The sequence below is a fragment of the Rhododendron vialii genome, chromosome 8a (genome assembly GCF_030253575.1).
Source record: "Rhododendron vialii isolate Sample 1 chromosome 8a, ASM3025357v1".
NCBI lineage: Eukaryota > Viridiplantae > Streptophyta > Magnoliopsida > Ericales > Ericaceae > Rhododendron > Rhododendron vialii.
This window is the reverse complement of record NC_080564.1, coordinates 27,628,709-27,649,093: the sequence shown is the minus strand read 5'-3', so window position 1 is coordinate 27,649,093 and position 20,385 is coordinate 27,628,709. Positions and strand designations below refer to the sequence as shown.

The window sequence follows — 20,385 nt, the reverse complement described above, 5'->3', positions numbered from 1 at the left end:
CAACAGGGGCGAAGAAACAAGTATCAAACGTTCGCCAGGGGCAAGGCGGCCAAGGCGGTTCAGGCCAAGCAACCAACAAGCCGAACAACAAAGGTCGACCTCCGCAGCACCCGCAGCCACAATCGTGGCCACAAACGAAAAGGGAGCCATGGCCAGACGAGTACGTGGCCGAGCATACTGCATTCACCGAACCTATCTACAAACTCCTCAACATCATCGGCAAATTGCCATCTTTGTTTGGCCAACGGTACTCTTAGGCACCGTCGGTAGCGGACCAGGGATGTGCACGTATCACAAGGAGCGCGGCCACTACACTACGCAATGCCCACCTTTCAAACGATATCTAGAGGAGCTAGCGGCAGTTGGACATCTGAATCAGTGGATCGACGTTCGGCGAAATCCACTTCCACCACCTCCCCCTATTATCGGCAATCTTGTAAGCGTTATACAAGGGTTGGTTTCCGAAGGAAGGGCGGCCGAGCTTCGTTCAAAAATTGACAGAGCCGTCGCCTCTTTATCCGTTTGCAATGTTAGTGCTTTGGTCAAGCGAAAATGGGAGGATCCGAGCTTCGGCAGCACTATTACTTTTTCATCTGACGACTTGAAAAGTGTGCAACTCCCTCATACGGACGCCCTCGTTGTCACTATTGCTATTGAAACGTCAACCGTTCAACGGGTATTGATAGACCAAGGAAGCTTGGCAGACGTATTGTTTTATTCAACGTTTCAGAGCCTCGGATTATCTCCCGCTCAACTTCGAACAGCGTCTACTCCCCTCGTCAGTTTTACTGGAGCCCCGGTTTGGCCGCTCGGCTTGATCACTCTCCTTGTGCGAGCTGGATCACGGGTTCTTGACATCGAATATTGTGGTGGTCGCTTCTCCCAGTCCATACACTCGGCCGAACTTGGTTGCACGAGATGAAAGCAGTCGCTTCAACCTTTCACCAGGTGGTGAAGTTTGTCGAATGGAATGGACGTCAAGAGAGTCTTCGAGGAGATCAAGTCTAGTCCAAAAAATGTTACATCAGCATCGTAACGAACAAACAGAGCTGTCTGGAGGTACAATGCGTGGAAGCCACTCCCGTTCCTGTAATAGAAGACATTGGAGTGCCGGCCGAACGAAGATCTACCGAGGAGTTAAAACGCTTCTCAATCCCTGGGGGCGAGGAAAGATATTTTTTAATTGGGAGTTCTCTGAGCGTGGCCGAACGAGAGGAGATGTATGACTTCCTGATGCGGAACATAGAAGTTTTTGCTTGGACTCCACAAGACATGCCGGGTGTGGATCCTTCGTTCGCCATGCACTCATTGAATGTCGATCCAAGTAGGCGGCCGGTGGTGCAGAAAGTTTGACGCTCGTCAGCCACACATATCGAAGCTGTAATGATAGAAGTGGATCAACTGTTGGGGGTAGGCGTCATTCGGAAAGTCTTATATCCCTCTTGGCTTGCCAATCCAGTGGTCGTACCGAAGAAAAATGGGAAACTAAGGGTTTGTATTGACTACACAAACCTCAACGATGCCTGTCCTATGGATAGATTTCCCTTTCCTCGGATTGAGCAAATGGTGGACGCAACATCAGGGTGCGAACGTTTGAGCTTTATGGATGCCTATCGTGGCTATCACCAAATAGCGTTGGATCCGGAAGATCAAGAGAAGATGGCTTTTATTTCTCCTCGAGGCACTTACTGCTACAAGGTCGTTCCGTTCGGCCTGAAGAATGCCGGAGCAACCTTCCAACACTCCATCACAAAGATGTTTCCCGGAATGCTCGGCAAAACAGTAGAAGCTTATATCGATGATCTGGTTTGCAGAAGCACTTTCGCTCGGGACCACCTTCGGGACTTGGGCGAGGTCTTTGCTGTTATAAAACAACGAAAGCTTCGTCTCAATGCCGAGAAATGTGCGTTCGGGATAAGCTCGGGAAAATTTCTTGGTTACATGGTAAGTCGCCGAGGAATCGAAGCTGATCCCAAACAGATCCAAGCCGTGCAGAATCTCCGAGCTCCAACTACAATAAAAGAGGTACAGCGACTTACAGGAATGGTGGCTGCCCTGAACCGTTTCATCAGACGTTCGGGTGATCTTTGCCGTCCATTTTTCCAAGCAATTACTACTAGCCGACGCAGATTCGTATGGACCGAAGAATGCGAGCAGGCTTTGCAATCCTTAAAGCAATACCTGTCTCACGCTCCTCTGCTCGTCAAGCCCCTACCCGATGAGGATTTGTATCTTTATCTTGCTATTTCGGATCACGCTACGAGCGCGGTTCTTGTTCGGAAAGAAGGGATGGAACATCAACCAATTTTCTACTCCAGCAAAACGATGATGGACTCTCAGACGAGGTATCTGCCTATGGAGAAATTGGCATTGGCTCTCGTTTCAGCTAAAACGAGACTCTTGCCTTATTTTCAATCCCATAGGATTGTGGTCCTCACTGAGTTTCCTCTCAAAGCGGTCCTTTGGAAGACGGAAGCGTCAAGCCGGATCCTGAAATTCTCTCAAGACTTGGCTAACTTCTGTGGGCAGCGTGCCCTTCGGAATTTTCGGATTCCAAAACGCAATGGGGCCCGGGTCGAGGGAGCGCGAGCGGGGAAGCAAGCGCTCGCAAAATACAGAGTCGCCACTCGGGTTTGAAGGTCCGACACCCAAGGAACCGTATTTCGAAGCACTTGCCGCGCTGATTGATTTGAAAAAGTTAAGGAACCAGTCCGTCATAACCATATCTGGGTTCGGGAGCCAGGTTACGAGAGGGGAAGGGTTTTATGGCACCCCTCTCTCCCAATCCGGAGATCGGTCTCTACTTAGGCATTTGCGAAAGATGTTTGTTTACGATTTTGTTTGATTAATCAATTTTTAGCCATTTAGGGCGGGGGAACAGTTTAAGGGATTAAAACTGTAACAGTTTGCAAGATGTGATATATAGCATGGATGAGCGAGATGACGAGTAATAAACAGAACGAAGTTCAAAACATCGATCATACATCAAGACAGCGCTGTGTATGATTTTGGCACGAAGAAACAGCCAGCTTGCATGCGTGAGTTCATCCGCATGCAAGCAAACCGTCGCGCGACATTCCCATACACTCGCGCGAGTATTCATGTTTCACCAATGGTTTGAACTTCATTCCCTTCTGGGCTCTGGAAGGACCAGTGCTCACCCAGGTGCAAACCAAGCAGTTTATGGGTACTTGAAAGTAAACAATATTACAGCCAATAGATAAAAATATTATGAAAATGCAACCCCTAAACAGTGGGGGTGTCTAAACAGATGCCAAGGCCAGGTTGCTCATGCAAGGGCAGTACCTGGGAAACAGAGAACCCTCGCGCGACAGTATGAAACAGCCGCGCGATTGTTCTGACTGGACTTCCAGGAATTGCTTTGCATACTTAGGGCTCTGAGACATGTTCAAGAGCATCCCAAGAGCATTCCAAACCAAGAGGTGTTATAAACTAAGCCTAACAATGATTTTCAACATGTAAAACAGCAAAGCAGTGAGCTAAAGCTCCTTGAAAGACTTTTAAAAGACTACAAGCACAATAATAAACTTAAAGACCAGGGTCCCTTCCCCACGTGGTCCATTCTCACGCAGACCGAATTGTCGCGCGAGCATACGGGACCATCGCGCGAGGGTTTCCCTGCTAACGGCTCTTGAAACTCTGCCAGCTTTAGGGCCAGAACTGGTATCAATTACCAGCCTTGACCCTGCCAGCCCCCCTCAGGGGTTCGAACAGTGAGCAGAAAGATATTATACCTTTGCTTTGAGTGCCTTGGAAATGGCTTGAATGATGAGATGGTAAGATTTGGAGGGTGATTATGTGGGAGTGAGTGGTGTGAGATGTTTGTGCTTGAGTTTTCCTTCTTCTTTCTTGGAGAGAGCTTTTTTTGTAACCCTTTGCAAGGAAGCATAAGGGGGGGGTATTTATAGGAGAAGGGGGTTAGTGGATGGCTAACCAAGGCCTTGTAACCAGCCAACAATGCTGGTTACAAATGCTTGGTGGAGGAGTGGGTGGCAAAGGTGATGGAAGAATGGGGGGTAAGGTGGTGCAAGGGGAGCCCCCCCAGAACGCTGTTCAGCCGAGAAAACGGGGTCACATAGGCCTGTAGCCCCCTGACCACCACGCAATCTGGGTGAAAATGACAGGTGTTGACCATCGCACGATGGAGTGAGACCATCGCGCGAGGGTCCAGCCAGCCCCGCGATGGTCAATGGTCAAAGCTTTGACTTTGACCACCACCTGGCAGATGAACCATCGCGCGAGGGTTCTAGATTGTCGCGCGACATTCAGACCAAGGTCCAGGTTCTGATTCAAGGGTTTAAGGGTTAAGGATGGGTTCCACACATGCCAAACTCAAGCCATTCCAAGTTCTCGGGACTGTTTCGACCTGACTCATCATCGGGGAATCAAGAAACCGACGAACAAAGTAAAACGATCGGGAAGTCAGATTGGGGTGTCTACAACTTCGACATCCAGTTTGAGCCTCAGACAGCTAACAAAGGTCAAGCCTTGGCCAACTTCTTTGCTGACCTCACTCCTGGCTTGCAAGACGAGGCCAATGCCTTAGCCACCGCCGCTGAAGAAGCTCCGATTCAGGAAGAAGAGGTTTTGGAAGGACCATCCAGCCGTCCTGCGGAGCCACTCCGTGCTCGGTACTCCTTCGAACGAAAGAAACCCAAGCGGCAATGGAAGCTCTTCTCCGGCGACGCTTGGCTACTGACCGTCGATGGAGCTTCTAATGTTCACGGGGCTGGTGCGGGCATCGTCCTTGTGTCACCAAGCGGGACTGTGCATGAAAGCATGGTCTCGATTGGGTACACGGCAATGAACAACGAGGCGGAGTATGAAGCTTTAATTGCAGGCCTCCAACTTGCTCTTCGGCTGGATGCCGATTCGATTCATGTCTTTTGTGACTCTCAGCTCATTGTGGGTCATTTAAACGACGATTATCAAGCCAAAGATCAACGTATGAATGCTTACGTGAGCCACGTATTGGCCCTGTTCGGAAGATTTGGCCGAGTAGAAGTGGAATGGATCGCTCGGGAGCATAACGCACATGTTGACGCCCTGGCAGGTCTTGCTTCGGTTTACAAGACCTCGGGCAGTTGCACCATCACCTTTGACGAGGTCCCCAAACCGAGCTTCGAATAGCCGTGTGAACAGGTCATGGCAATCTCCCTTGGTCCGAGTCAACTGGATCCAGTGGTTGATTACTTGAAGAACCAGGTGTTACCACCGAACAAACGCGAAGCATACAAACTCCGTTGCCGAGCGGCCAATTTTTTCCTGGATCCGAACGACAACCTTTACCGACGAACTTTCACTGGCCCCGATCTGCGTGTCATCCACGACGACCTTGTGCAAGCCGTTTTGGAGGAACTCCATTCGGGAAGCTGCGGGGCGCATTCAGGAGGACGATCCCTTGCACAGCGTGCTCTGACGCAAGGCTATTGGTGGCCGAAGATGGTTAAGCAGTCCGAAGAATTTGTGAAGCAGTGTGTTCGGTGCCAAAAGCAAGCATCCTTCATCCACCAGCCTGCCTTTCCCCTTAAAATGATCACTAGTCCGTGGCCGTTCGCGGTTTGGGCTTTGACATAGTAGGCAAGATGCCGAAGGCGCCTGGAGGATTTGAGTATATGCTCACTGCCACAGATTTGTTCACCAAGTGGGTTGAAGCTTCCCCCATGATCAAGACCACCGCAGCCGACGTGGAACGTTTTATTTGGAAGCACATCATCTCGAGGTTCGGCGTACCGTACGCCATCCTTTCTGACAATGGCTCCCAGTTTGTCGCGTCCGCCCTCAAAGCTTTTTATGCAAAGCGCCACATCATGATCCATAATTCCTCGATGGCCTATCCTTAAGGTAATGGACAAGCCGAAGCATCTAACAAGACCATCACTCGGGGGCTGAAGCGCCGTCTGGATCGAAAACTTGGTAAGTGGGTAGAAGAGCTTCCACACGTCTTATGGGACTACCGTACCACCCCTCGGCGGTCTAGCGGCCGTACTCCATTTGCTATGGCCTATGGTATGGAAGCTGTCCTCACTTTGTCTACTATGATCCCTACAACCCGCACGGAGCATTTTAACCCTATAGACAATAATGCGCTTGTGGGTGCCGAGTTAGACCTCGCCGAAGAACTACGTGACAATGCTAACCTTTGGCACGCCGCGTATCAACAAGAAGTTGCAAGGGGCTACAACCGCAATGTTCGCGCTCGTCAGTTTAACGTCGGGGACTTAGTCCTTCGGATGGTTACCGAAGCGTCAAAGCTGACCAAGCTGAAGGATCCCTATGAAGGACCTTACCGAGTGGTGGAGAAGCTAGGACATGGTGTCTACAAGCTTGCTGAAATGGATGGAAAGCCAATTGCCAATCCATGGAATGCTCAAAAACTTAGAAAATTCCATGGCTAGTATTGTCGTCCTTCACCTTTTTATTTTTCTTCTCTTGTATTTACATTTTTGTTTGGCAAATACGCTTCTGCGCGTCCTGTACTTAATACAAGTTTGATTTCGTTATTCAGTTGTTTTTCTATTTTGTTCTTGTAACTGGGGTATCTCATCTAGCCCCGAGTTCATGGCCGTAGGATGCTGGCATTTCATCCCCATGATCGGTACGTTCGATATGCACTTCCTTTGTTCGGGTGAAAATCTCGAAGCCCATGATGATTCACTTGTTCGGGTGAAAATCTCGAAGCCCATGACGGTTTGTTTGTTCGGGTGAAAATCTCGAAGCCCATGACGGTTTGTTCCTTCGGATAAAAAACCTCGTAGCCATTGATGTTTTGTTCGGTGAACGCTTTTCTTCGGATGACTACTCTCGCCTTCGGTGCTGTTTCCTCATTATTTGTGTACCCAATCGTTTGCCTTACTGGATTCTCATTTTTTCACTAACCATCCACTAAGACAGGGGGCTTATACTTGGCTACACAATTAACTTAATCCGAACAAAAAGACTTGGCAAATTCTTATACTTGAATACACAATGACTCTGATCCGAACGAAAAGACTTGTAAAACAAACAAATTTTTGCAAGTTTGTTAAAACAAAGAACAAAGATTGTTAATCATTAACCAAGGGATCTTACAACCTGTTTTAGTTACATCCAATGGTTTGGCAAGGTTCCAATTGTTCGGAGCCAAACATATTCAAAAAAAAAAAAAACGAAAACAGAAACGAAAAAGCCAATTTAATTTGTTGGAGCATCGGCAGGGGCTGGTACTGCGGTCGAGTTGGCAGCGTCAGCTGTTGTCTCTTCTGCTGCAGCTTCGGCAGGGGCGAGGGGTGGTACTTCCACCAGATTCCTCCTCTCATCGTCATTCTTCCTCTCATCGTCAGGCTCAACGCCTGCATCGTCAAAACCCCTGTTGTATCCCAGCATGAAGCTCTCTTTGTGTTGACCCTCCTTGATCTCAGCTTGGACTTCGATAATTTGATCGGCCACGTCTTCCTCGGCCTGGGCGTACCCCTTGTCGTACCCCTTATTCTGCTGCTCCTGCAATTCCTTCTCAATCTCCCTCTCCATCTCCTTCTTCATTTCCTCTCGGCCGAAGGATCTCCCCTCAGCCAGGCCCTCCTCCTTTCCCTCGGCCCTTGTACGCTCGGCTGCGTCCTCGAGTCCCTTTATCAGGTCATTCAGATTTGCAATCTGAATTTCCTGGCCTTGTCGCATAAGCTCGGATTGCTCCAGGCCCTTCTTGTACTCCTCGGCGACGCCCTTGTTATACTCTACCGATTGCTTCAGCAGCTTTGACTTCTTGTCATGTTCGGAGAGATAAAGTTGGGCACTCATTATGGATTGGGTGGCCTGCAGACAAAACAGAATGAAAGTTATTCCGACGAAATAGAGCGAATCAACAAATAATCATTACAAGTATGACAAGCTTACTTACTCTTCCAGCGTGATAGTAGTACTCGCTCAGGGCTGCTTTCAAAGACGGGGGACTCTATATATCCCTCGGTAAAGCCAGCCCCAAGTGGAGGGTAAAAGCCAGAGAGAGATCCTTCTTGAGGCTGTCTGATTTTAGAATTTATTTTTTGCTGGGGGTAACGAAGTTCAGCACCTATGGGGTGTCAAGTTCTGAAGCCAGCTCCATTCTCTTTCTCTCTCTGTCTGCGCTCCCTTCGGAAGCTCAACCTCCTGGCTCTTCCCCTTCGGAGCCGCCTTTGTCTTTTTGCTGGCAAGAGGTTCCTTCGGAGAAGAAGGGGCGCTCAGTGGTTGTTTTTTGGAGGGGGGGGTGGGGTTTTCTTGCTTGGAGCCGAGCCCGAAGCGCCCGGGGCCCCAGCCTTCCGAAGCTGGGCCTTCTCTTTCTCTTTTTCCTCCAGTTTTTTCTGGAGAACTTCCTTGATGTTCCTTGGAGGCATGTCTTCTTGTTTGCCGGAGGGTTCTTCCTCGGTAGGTAATCGGATCGTCCCTCGGAGAGGTTTGTCGACGCTCGGCCGAAGCTCTTCTGGGATGTCCTCGGATCTAACGTCAAAAGACTGCTCAGGCTCTTCGGTCACCTTTCTTCGGATCCGACCTCCGTAGGTAGCTTTGTACTTGAGGATAGTTGGGGCGTCTCTCTCCTCTGCTGGAACGGTGAGAAGGGAAGCAGCGAGACCACAACTTCTCGCCGCCCTTAAAAGTACCTTGTTGAGCTTGGTAGTATCTGCCGAAGAAAAGAACAAAAAATTCAGATAAATGTAATAAAAACAACAGAAGGAATGACATTGAAATAATAGTTAACCATTCTTACTCGGCGTTCCCCTTCGTGTGGCGATTTCGAATTGGCCGTATTCTGGCTCGGGGAATTGGAAATTCCCCCGAATCTCGACGTAGTCGGAGGTCCATTTCTCCGAGTCATACATGCCCTCCGGAATGATTTTTTGCATCTTCTTGCGGGAGCAGAGATAATATCGAGAATACCGAACGTTTCTCGACATCATGTAATTCTCGAAAAAATGGTATGCCTCAAGTCGGAACATTTTTACCTCGCCCAGCTTGATTACTGAATGTATAATGCGGTAGGAATTCACGCTCAACTGGCATGGAGTTAGACCGAAGCGGTGAAGGATCTTTCTCAAGACCTTGTGCATTGGGAACCGAAGGCCCCCTTCTGTGATCGCCATCAAGGGGACGGTGATGTGTTCATCACTGTATCTTATACGGGGACCTTGGACCGGCGTGATAATGACGTCGTCGGGGACGTCATAAACGGCTCGGAAGAGGCTCAAGCTCTTCTTGTCTTGGAAGCACTCCAAGTAAGGGCAGGGGTCCCTTCCCGTTTGGTCGGGAATTACGTCGGGGTCTAGTTGGACGATTTTCCTCTTCGCCTTCGTGGGTTGCGACGAGGATTCCCCGACAGCACCTGCTCCCTCATTCGTTCGGCTTGACGAAGCGATTGGGGTCTCTTGTTCCGACTCAGCTTCATCAGCTCCCTCGGCTTCTTCCCCCTCTTCAACTTCGTCGTGAGGAGGCTCCCTATCGGACGAATCTTCATCTATGTCTATTATGTTGGGGTCTGGCCCCATCGTTCGGAGAGGAACCACTCGGGCGGGGTAGTCGATTCCTTCGACTCCCTCGGGAACCCTGCCACTCGACCCCGTTCGGTAGGTCCGGGCGAAATCTCTTATAGCTTCGGTTAACTCTGGATCAGCTCTACCAAAATTCGAAGCTCCGGAATCCACCGACCGATAAGATTCAGCCGAAGAGGTTGACTTCGAAGACTCCATACCTAGAAACAAATTAGTGCATGGGATGAGACCGTTAGCGATTTGCATGGCCAGTAGTCTAAGTGCCTATGTTCGGTGTTTTATGTTGTTCTGAGAGACCTCAGGTTTGCTCGGTTACTTCCCGAACGAACACTTTTCGGGGGAAACTCCGAAGAAGGGATTCCTACCGTTCAGGGACAAGTTTGGGAGCCCTAAGTTTCTCCAATGGAGATACAATGATTAAGAAGCTTAATACGAATCGCTAAACTTCTTAAATGAATATTCCTTTGGGAAAAGCTCCTACTTAAAGGTACAATCGTGTTCGGAAGAACACGATTTGAAGGTGTTCATGTGTTCAGAAGAACACATGAACGCCTGGGGATCCAGGCGATTGTTTCAATCGAAACAAAAGGGAAAAAACCAACTTAGAGGGGGTAAAAACATTCAAAAATAATCGAAATGCATCAAGAAATAGAAGAACTCGAGCAATACCTGAAAAATCGACAGCAATCTGTGGTAAAATCCTTGAAATCTGCGGATTTCTGGCGATTTTTGATTTCGGATGGCGCTTGAATAGAGAAAACGATTGAGAATGGGAGAGAGTGATCTTCTCTCTCCTTCCCTTGCCCCTTTTATACTAAGTACAGAATTCGAAGCGGCCGGCCTTGAACCCTGGCCGTTGGATTTGAGCGGGAGATTGATGTGACGCTCGATGAAGGACACGTGGCGAGAATGAAGCGTGCCGTATCGCCACCCAATGAAGTTGTGACAACGGGCAACGTTTCAAATCGGCGGTTGCAGGAGCATTAAATGAAAACTGCAAGCACGTGTCAGAAAGGTTCCAAGCCTTTTCTGTTCAAACTTCAACGATTCATCTGGTCATTAGTTCTTCGGATCTACTTTCTTGTTCGGCCAACTTCTATTCAACTCTTTCTTCTCGTCCGAGCAAGAAAAGCAGGAGTTGATGGGCTATTGTAGGGGGCCGAAATATCCGAAGGTTCAGAAAGGGGGATAAAGTTCCACGTTATTTGACCCGCCGTCCAGCTGTCTCAGTTCATCTGTAAATGGGGATGAGCTTCGGCCCGTTGCGTCAACTAGTCATCCGAAGGATAGACGGACTTCATGGTTCTTACCGAACGTTGTGTGCTTTATCCGAACGTAAAAATATTTGAGTTTGCTCGGTAATCTATCCCTAACGCTCGGTGTGCCCACTTGTTCGGCTGTGTTGTTCTGCGGAGAGAACACCGGGTGCTCGGAGCCTCATCTTGTGTCAGAAGTGGGCTCCACCGAATACAGGCAATTACGGAACCTTCCAGAAATATCTTTTGATAAGTAAGCTGTCCTTTTTGATATTTGAAGTGACATCTCTGAACGATGTGACCTTTCTGACATCGACCCATGTGCCTCTGTAAAACTAGGGAAATGGTATACATTAAATGGCCCTGCTACAGGACGCCATCCGAACATTAAGCGACACGTGGAAAGTAGGGTCAACTTGCTCAGCACTCTACCCCTTTCGCCTATAAATAGAAGAGCAACACCACTAAGAAATGGGCTCTGAACTCTTGAACAACTGCACTCTCTTCTTTCTACTAGCATATTTTCTCACTAAAACTTCTTCTCTTCTCCACTTACTGACAAGTTCGTCGGAGCTTCCTCCTGGAGGAACATCCCCCTCCGGTTCTGCAGGTACACCAAGACCGGCGTCATCACTCATGGCTCCACACACGAAGACAGCTATACAGGAAGGATCACAAAGAAATCCTCCCCCACAGTAACATCTTCGAAGATTAATAAAAAAAATTTGCCGTTAAAAAAAAAAAAAATCTTTGTTAGCATTTGGAAAGTTAGGAGTAAAAAGGAAAACACATCATTTCAGTTGAAGTAGTTTGGTTTTCTTAGTTTTTTTGGGTTCTAGCATTTGCTTGAAGCTTTTAGAATGGGAGTTCTAATTTCAAAAATTTGAGAGTTGGAATTGATGGGTAATAATGTACTGGGCTAATAATGGAGTTCTAACATTGTTTGGGAGCATGACATCGGGCCTAGATTTTGTGGGCTTTAAAAAATTTGGTTCCGGCGTTTTGTGAGAAAATCTTGGCAGAACATGTCATAATGACGTTATTGTAACGGGATGGACGGAAAATGTAAACAGTTCAACCTTTGAATGGCGTTTTTAAAAGCGCCGGCAAAATCTATATCCCGATGTTTTACAAACACCAGAAACATAATGCGTCACCAACGTGTGGTAAGAAACACTGTTGAACTTATGGCGGTGTACTATCCCTTAGGCCCTGTTTGGATGGGGTATTGCAAAGGGGGATTGTGGAATCCCCCCGTTTAGTACCTGGGCCCCACCTGAATACCTCGTTTGGCAAGTCAAAAGGCAGGAGGGATTTCTCTTCACCCCCTCTTCCACAACACCGGCTAATACCGGTTGAGGGGGTCTTACTGATGGGTAGGGTTGAACCTGTTGTTCTGGAATACCCCCTAATCCCCCTCCATTTGGGACGATTGTACCCCTTCTAATCCCCTTTCCCAACCCCGAAGTACCCATTTCCTACAGCTACTCTTGCCCGTACTGGTTGTTTGAAGCAACAAGGGTTTGTGGCGATTTGGGTGCATTTTGGGTCGATTTCTTCTGGATTTCAGTGAGGTATGGTTTGAATTTTTGGGGCTTTTTTTTCTCTTCTATTCCTGCTCGCGTTTCTGTTACTGTGTTGATTCCATGGCTGTTTTAGGGTTCGATTTATTTAGCATGGGTTTCGACTGTATCATGGGTTTTGATTCCACAGTATTTCGATTTCAAATTTTTTTATGGAGTGTTTTGTGGGTTTTCGATTCGAAGGCTGTTTAGGATTTGATTTTTTTTTTTTGCTGTGAATTTCGACTGTATGCATGGCTATGTTGGTGGCTATGATGTTAATTTTCTGAGCCTAATGTTTGTATCACTTAACTGCACTTGCACTCTATTCATGAGCATTAATGGTGGCGATGATGAAATTGTTCTGAGCCAATGGCAGCCATTCATAGTTCTGCATACTTGGGGCTTGTTTGGATGGGGTATTGTTAAGGGGGATTGTGTGTGTGTGTGTTTGTGTTAGTGCAGTGCAGTTGTATGTGTTGCTGTTTGTGAGAGATCAGGTGGTTTTGGACCACATCAGTTTGTACACAGCAGTTTCGACAGTGTAGTGCCAGGAGCACTTCATTAATTTGTATAAATCTGTTTGGTTTTGTGATTTAGAACTGCAGTTTTGTTGGCTAAGGCAATAATGAATCAATTAATTAAGGTCGATACCTTGGCGGGGTAACATTTGTTGCAGCCAAGGTATTGACCTTATTATCTGAGCCCATCCAAATCCAAACAGGTTTTGCAGGCCTCTGCGAGCATGTGTGTGTGTGGGCTCTATGTTGCCATGCTTTGGCATAGGTTTTGCTGGCCACTTGGGCATGTACAATGACTATTTGTTTTTTGCAATTTTGTGGGTTGTTATGTTTCTGTTTTGTGGGCTGTTTTCTGAGGTTTTTCACTTAATGGCTATGATGAATGGTTTTTGAGCCCAAATGTCATCAACTACTCTGTCTAAATTGCTGTGTCCAAACTACTTTGTCTGAACTGCAGTTTGTTTTGGGTTACTGCTATGCTCAAACAGGTGTTGCTGCTGCTGCTTTTGGTTCATTCTCATTTCTCTGTGTGTGTGTGTGTGTGTGTGGGGGGGGTTGGGGAATGCTTGCAAGTGTGTGTATGGACAGTTAGTTAGTAACGTCTGCTATTTTTTTAGGTAGTTAATAATGTCTATGATGAAATTTCTCTGAGACACATGGCATTACTTATAATGATGGTTTAAAGGTTGCTAACTATGTTCAGTACTGTTTGGATGGGGTATTGTGAAGGGTGAATTAAAGTGCAGTTTTGTGCACCATAATTACAAGTGCAGATCAGTGTGTACGTGAGTGGAAAAGTGCAGTGTTGTGTTACATAATGTGCAGGTCCAAATGAGTGAGTTTGTGAGTTAAAAGTGCAGTTTTGTGCCTCATAATGTGTAAGTGCAGAACAATGTATTTATGAGTTAAAAGTGCAGTTTTGTGCCTCAATATGTGCAGGTGCATATCAGTGTGTGTGTGTGAGTTACAAGTGCAGCTTTTGAGCCATACTATAGTGCAGCTATTTTTCTGTTTTGTGCAGTTTCCTAGCACAAGATTAACAAGTTTTGTTGACTGTTTTGCCATCCCATACTGCAGAATGTGTGTGTGAGTTAAAATGGTGGTTTAGTAGACTGTTTTTTGGGTAGTGCAGTGTGTTGCCTGCTTTGTGGGCTGTGGAAATGTGTTTTATGGGCTGTCTTTTTCAGGTTCTTAGGTAGTGGCAATGATGAAATAAGTCTGAGCCAAATAGGGTGTTTATGAGCAGTGTGTGTGAGTGTTACAAGGGCAGTTTTCCCCACCATTTTTCTGGGTTGACATGTTTATGTGTTTGACATGTTTATGCAGTTTTCCCCATCATTTCTATTTCCCCACATATTGCTGAGAAATTGCAGTCCAATGAATGTTTTGAGGGTTTTTGAATTGCTGCTACTATTTTGAGGCCGTTTGGTTGACCAATGGGAACGGTTATATGTAGGCCATGATGATATAAAAGGAGACATTTGTAGGCGAGTCACTTATCTTGGCGGGACAAGTTATGAGGGCCAACGGTTCAATCACTGTTCAGCAACATAACTTGTAGCCAAGTAGTGCACTATGTGCCGGTCAAATATATCTGAGCCTTATTTATTTGTAAGCATACTCGTTTACAGTCTTACTATTGTTGCACATTTAAATATCGTAATTGTTGTATCCAAATAGATTTTCAATGGAAAGTCAAGATAAAGATAAGTATTGGGTGGTTTTCGTTGGACGTAAATCGGGAATATATACAAGTTGGGCAACCGCGGAACTGCAAGTTAATAGATACACAGAAAACTTGAAGAAAAAGTACAACACACTAGATGAAGCGAAAGAAGCATTGTTGGCATTTCATGAGGAAAGATACCGCCTCATTCAAGACATGCAGTTGGCCGAAACTAAACATCAATCAAGTGACAGTACTTCGACATCCACAAGTGTTTTGGAAGTTCAACATCAAATTAGTCTAACAACATACTTTGTTGTAATTTTTTTGTTAGGTTTCATATGTTGTATTTTATTGGCACATCTGTTCGATTCGGAATGAAGTTGTAAGTTTTATTTTAAGAATTTGGGCAAATTAGGTTGGGAAGACTATTGTAGTATGTTGACATGTTTTTGTTGCTGTTTTGTGAGCTATTTTGGAAATGAAGACTATATTATTTTGACAACCAGTACTAATGTCAAATAAAAGTAAATACTTGAGATACATTAGGTAGGCTACAAATTTATTCATCAATATATTTATTATCACAACTTCAATTTATTCTTCTAATGCCCGCCTTAAACTTCGAACTTCTAGTTTTGCTGAGAAACAAAGCAATAGGCCCATCGATTAAAATAGGGAAATTGTCTATCCCGGAAATGTCTCAGATGTCGATAATCCTACATATAAATTTTAGGAAAACATTAACAAAATTTACAAAACAATACTTTATACAACATTGAAAACAAATTTAAGAGTACTTACTTGAACAAATGCATCCCAAACTTCATTTTCCACCAATAATTTGTTTTCATTTTGATTCCACCCGAACCCAGGACGCCTAAGTATAGCGTCTAGTATGTGATAATCACTCTTCCATTTCTTGATCCTTCCTTCAATATGAATTTCGTTTATACCTGCTTGAGGGAATGAAACTCACATATCATTTTTAAGAACTCCCAAGTAGGAAGGGCGAAACCCTCCGTTGTCGGTTCGCCAAACCCCCGAATTTACAAGGCTCGTAAGGTTTGTTAACAACGTATTCTCCTCCTCCTCGCTCCAAGGCCGGCGTGCCATTGAAATGATGAAAAAAACAAATTTACAAAATTAGGAAATGAAGATGAGATGACGGATGAGATATGAAAATGAGTGCTATTTATAGAAAAAAATTTATAAATGATGAAAAAAAAAATTACAAAATTAGGAAATGAAGATGAGATGACGGATGAGATATGAAAATGAGTGCTATTTATAGAAAAAAATTTATATAAAAAATTTGTTGAACCTACTCCTCACATGATTTCAACTAACACCCACATGTTTCCAACCACCATCTACTCCCCATTCATTTTATAAATTTCGGTTTCTTCAACAATTAAAAAAAATTCAGTATTATTAAACATTATAAAATTTCACAATTTTAAAAAATATATCTCATAAATATAATAAAGCACTTAAAAATGAATTGTTAATATTTTATTTATTAACTATAATTATTATATTAGTTAGGCACTTTTTCACCAAAAAAATATGTTGGCCACATGGGAATTCACCTAACAAAATTGTTGGACATATTTTCAACTACTAAACAATGTATTTTTCCAACAAAATGAAAATAAATATAACTTTAAAAAAAATGAATTTTATAAAATTAAAACTGACTTTTTCATTTTTTAATATTATTAACTTAATACATTTATTAGTAAAATTAAATATTACGGCTTAAAGTGTGGAAGATTAATTATATTTGTAATTATATATATAACGTAATCCATAATTAAGTTTGGGATTGCACAAGGGCAAAAGGGTCATTTGATAGCTTTTTACATCATCCATCTTTCCTTATACCCCCTACTAATCCTCCATCCAAACAAAGTCTTATTTAATCCCCTTCTCTAATACCCCATCCAAACGAGCCCTTATAGTGTAAACTTGCCCAAACCCTTGGGCTATTCTCCCTCTTTATATGACTTGCTGTTATAGCAGCACTCAAAGCATCCACATCAGGATTGCTACTTTACCTTCAAAACTAAAGTAACGAGCAAAACCAAAAAAGTGGCGCTGCATCAGACCGCGTTGTTTGCTCTTTATTCTAAAGATTGGGTAACTTTGCTACACATTCCGTTCGGCTAAATAAGTTACTTGACTTATTTTTTTGTCTTTATTCAAATTTTTTTTTCACATTTGTTAGTTTTTTGTCAATTTCTTGGGGATTATTGCTTCTTCATGACGAGGAATCTAAAGAGTAAAAAATTATGACCGAAATCCAATTTTTTTTGAATAAAGATGAAAAAGTTGGCTTATTGGCTTATTTTTGTTTTTATTAAAAAAAATTTAGGTTTCAATCGTAATTTTTTACTTTTTAGATTCCTCTCGACATGATGAAGCAATAATTCCCAAAAAATTGACGAAAAACTAACAAATGCAATTTTTTTTTGAATAAAGACAAAAAAAATAAGCCAAGTGGCTTATTTCCACGAGGCACCGTTCACCCTTTATTCAATAGTTTATTGTTGTAACTATTACCTTGACCCTTTTCTTGGAGAAGATAGGGCCTGATGCCAGACAAAAAATTGATGATTTTTTCATTTTTGCGGGATACATTACGGATCCTATAAAAATGATTCAAATAGTAAGTCATTTTTAAAATATTTTTTTATGGGTTCTTAGAAAAAAATTTGCTCAATTTACTACTGGTAAAGGCTGTTTCAGAATTCATTCAAAATTCGTAGGGTGCCATACGAATTCTGAAACGACTCTATCGATATTGGATTGAGCTAATTTTTTAAAGAACCCATAACAAAATATTTTAAGAATAACTTGTGGTTTGAATCATCTTTGGAGGACCCGAAATGAGTCCCGCAAAAATAAAAATAAAAATAAAAATAAAGGTTTTCTTGCCCAAACAGAAATAGTTTCAAAAAGTAAAAAAGTAGAAGTAGAAAAAATGAATAGTTTTAGTTAGAATAGAGAGTCCAATTCTACGTAATTTTGAAAAAATGACTAGCTAAAGTAGAAAAGTGGTTTTTAGGATTAATTTGATCCAAAATTTTGTGAGGCTGATACGGATGCTTTCATAATTGCACTCATTGTCAAGCTGTAAGAGCATGCTGTGTCTGGAGTGGGAATGGGCTTATTCTACGGTTCCTTTTCCCCAGAATAGTCCTAAAAGAATTGTTGTTATTGACATATGAAATGCTTGGCAGCATCTCCCCTTTCGTTCATTTCTGGGTATGTCTTGGAACACACATTACATAATTGACCCAAGTATATCTTTAGGTTTGACCAGAAAATCATGGTTATTGCTTTTATGGCAACTTGGAATGGTTCTCTCAACTTTGACAAGCAAAAGTTATTAAAGTTGCATGTAGTGGCAGTAGCACTACTGCACGCCATAGACATATCACTTGTCACTGACTTAAAGGTTATTAAAATTGTTGATAAGGTTGTTCAGCTTGGGTCCCCAGCGCCTTCAATGCTTTTCATTGCACCCTTCAACCACGGACAAGGTTAATAATTCGTACAGTGTGGACAACAGGAGATGTATAGTTCAAAATTGGAGTAATTTTTTTTATACCCGTCCGTAGGTATGGACAGAGTGGTGGATGAGCCCGAACGATTGTTCTACTCGTGTTTGAAATTTTAGCAGGATTGTAGTAGTTTATTTTCTCAAATTAATACTTAAGAAATTTACAAGTTTGTCTGCCCGGCCAACATCGTTTTCAATAATTCAACACCGCCCAACCAGTATTGCATGGGTAAATGATGTGATTTTTAGCAATCCTTTTATTTTTTGTGAACTGATTATACATGTATTCTTAATTAAAATACTATTTTTAATTTATTGTCTTTTACAAAAGGTTAGGGCTTCGGGCCCGGCCCGATTTTTTTGCCGTCCCGAGCCCAAACATTTAAGGGTCGGGCTGGGCCGGGCCAAATTTACACCCTTATTGATGGGTAATGAGGGGAGCTCATTCCGAGAGGGAGGCTTCGTAACAAGTTTTTCTTTATCTTTCTGTTTTTGGTGGTGTGTGTCGAACTTGCATGCTGGCCTAGTTGGTTGGCTAAGTTCATGAAGGGTTATGGCTTCGACGCTTAACTACCACTAACTCCGTAAAATATTAGTATTGTGTAAACAAACTTTTCTTTAGGAAACAAATAAGTGTTTTACACTGTTCAGAACTTTAGATGCAATGCATTTTTCACGAATGCACATGCGCCATATATCTTTTATTTTTTTGGTCTAGCGGAAAATAATGCGCCATATATCCATTAGCAGAGTTTAAAAGAAAATGAAGAAGCAGCATATCTAGGTTCACAGAAAATTATTTTCTTGCGGCTCAACTCCAATAATCGAAACATGATCAATTATGAGAAAACAAACCCACTAATTAATCGGAATAAACATTGGACTTAGGTTTGTAAATGTTCTAGTATTTGCAGTCATACAGAAAGCACTTCAAAACCGCTTCATTTTTGTCTCGTTACGATCTGCTGCGGTATGTCGACTTCGCATTGGAATCTATTTCTATTTGAAAGTGGCCTGTTCTGACTCTTGTTTTATCGCGCAATTTTTGTTCAGTGGGAAAAGAAGTGCACGCACCACTTAAAGGGATTAGAAATATTTCACCGCAAGAGAAACTTTTTATGAACAACAAAATAGGGATACCAGGGGTGGTGGTATCTCCTCTGGTCCGTTTCTACTTTTTCGGTCATTTTCTGATCACACTTGGATGATCGACTTCGTTTATTTTGTAGAGTTTGATCAGAGCCTTAATCATACCAAAAATCGTGTTCATCGAACTTTAATAGGTACATGATCGGCACACGTGTAAATTGTAAAAAAAAAAGGGTTCCGATTCAGTGTATTTTTTTAATCCAGTAGTTTTGTGTTTTCTTCAATTTTCATGTGTGCCGATCATATATCTACTAAAATCCGATCAACACGATTTTTGGTACAATTATGGTTCTCATCATACTCTACAAAATGAACGAAGCCGATCATCAAAATGTGATCGAAAAATGACTAAAAAATACAAACGAACTAGAAGGAATACAACCACCCATAGTATCCCGTTATACATAAAAGTTTCTCGCACGCCCTTGCTCCTTGGTTTCTTAGGCCCCCACAAGATTCTTAATGGTAATTTGACCTCTTCCATGTTTAATTGAATGAAAACAAGATATGCAGCCTCTTCAAGGTCGACAAGAAAATCCCTAGTGTGTGTGAAATTGTCCTCTCACTTTTGGTAGGGTGAGCTTTTAAGGCCTTTGGTGTTGTATGAGCCGTTTATTATTTTATCTAGGCGCTTTAAATCTTCAGGTGTTTGTATTGCGTTTATTGAGTTTGTATTGAGTTTTGTTTCTCTGTTATATTTTTCAATTTTTGAATGAAATTTCTGTTAAATTTCTTGGAGGGTTCTAATCTAAAACCAATAGGCTATCGGTAGAGTAGCCTCTAGAATTTATTAACCAAGCTTGGATGGAATAGATGAGCGATGTGGGACAAGTTTAACAATTTCTTCTAATAAAATGTTACTTTTGCCGATAAAAAAATAAATATTGAAAGAGGAACTAGGAAAATTGATCTATTAGTTGTGTAGTTGTAATTGGCTGTAGTTATGTGAGATGTTGTGTGAGTTATTGTATTTAGATTGTTGTGTAAGTAGCCTTTTTCAATATTTAAACGCTCAAATCCAACCACGCTTCTTTATGAAGTTATTACTTTTTGCTGCTTCTTATCTACGTACACCATATAATTGCCTCGAATGTTTACCAAACAAGTAATTACAGTAATACTCCTACCGGTGGGTGGTGGAATTG

The 20,385-nt window shown here is 43.4% G+C and overlaps 1 protein-coding gene across 1 annotated transcript; it reads left to right on the top strand.

Annotated features, from left to right (window-relative positions):
- The first annotated feature begins 280 nt into the window (after positions 1–280).
- On the top strand, positions 281–922 carry LOC131298726 (uncharacterized). The gene has a single exon (XM_058324201.1). It carries the CDS (start codon positions 281–283, stop codon positions 920–922), a length of 642 nt encoding a protein of 213 aa, XP_058180184.1.
- The last annotated feature ends 19,463 nt before the right edge of the window (positions 923–20,385 follow it).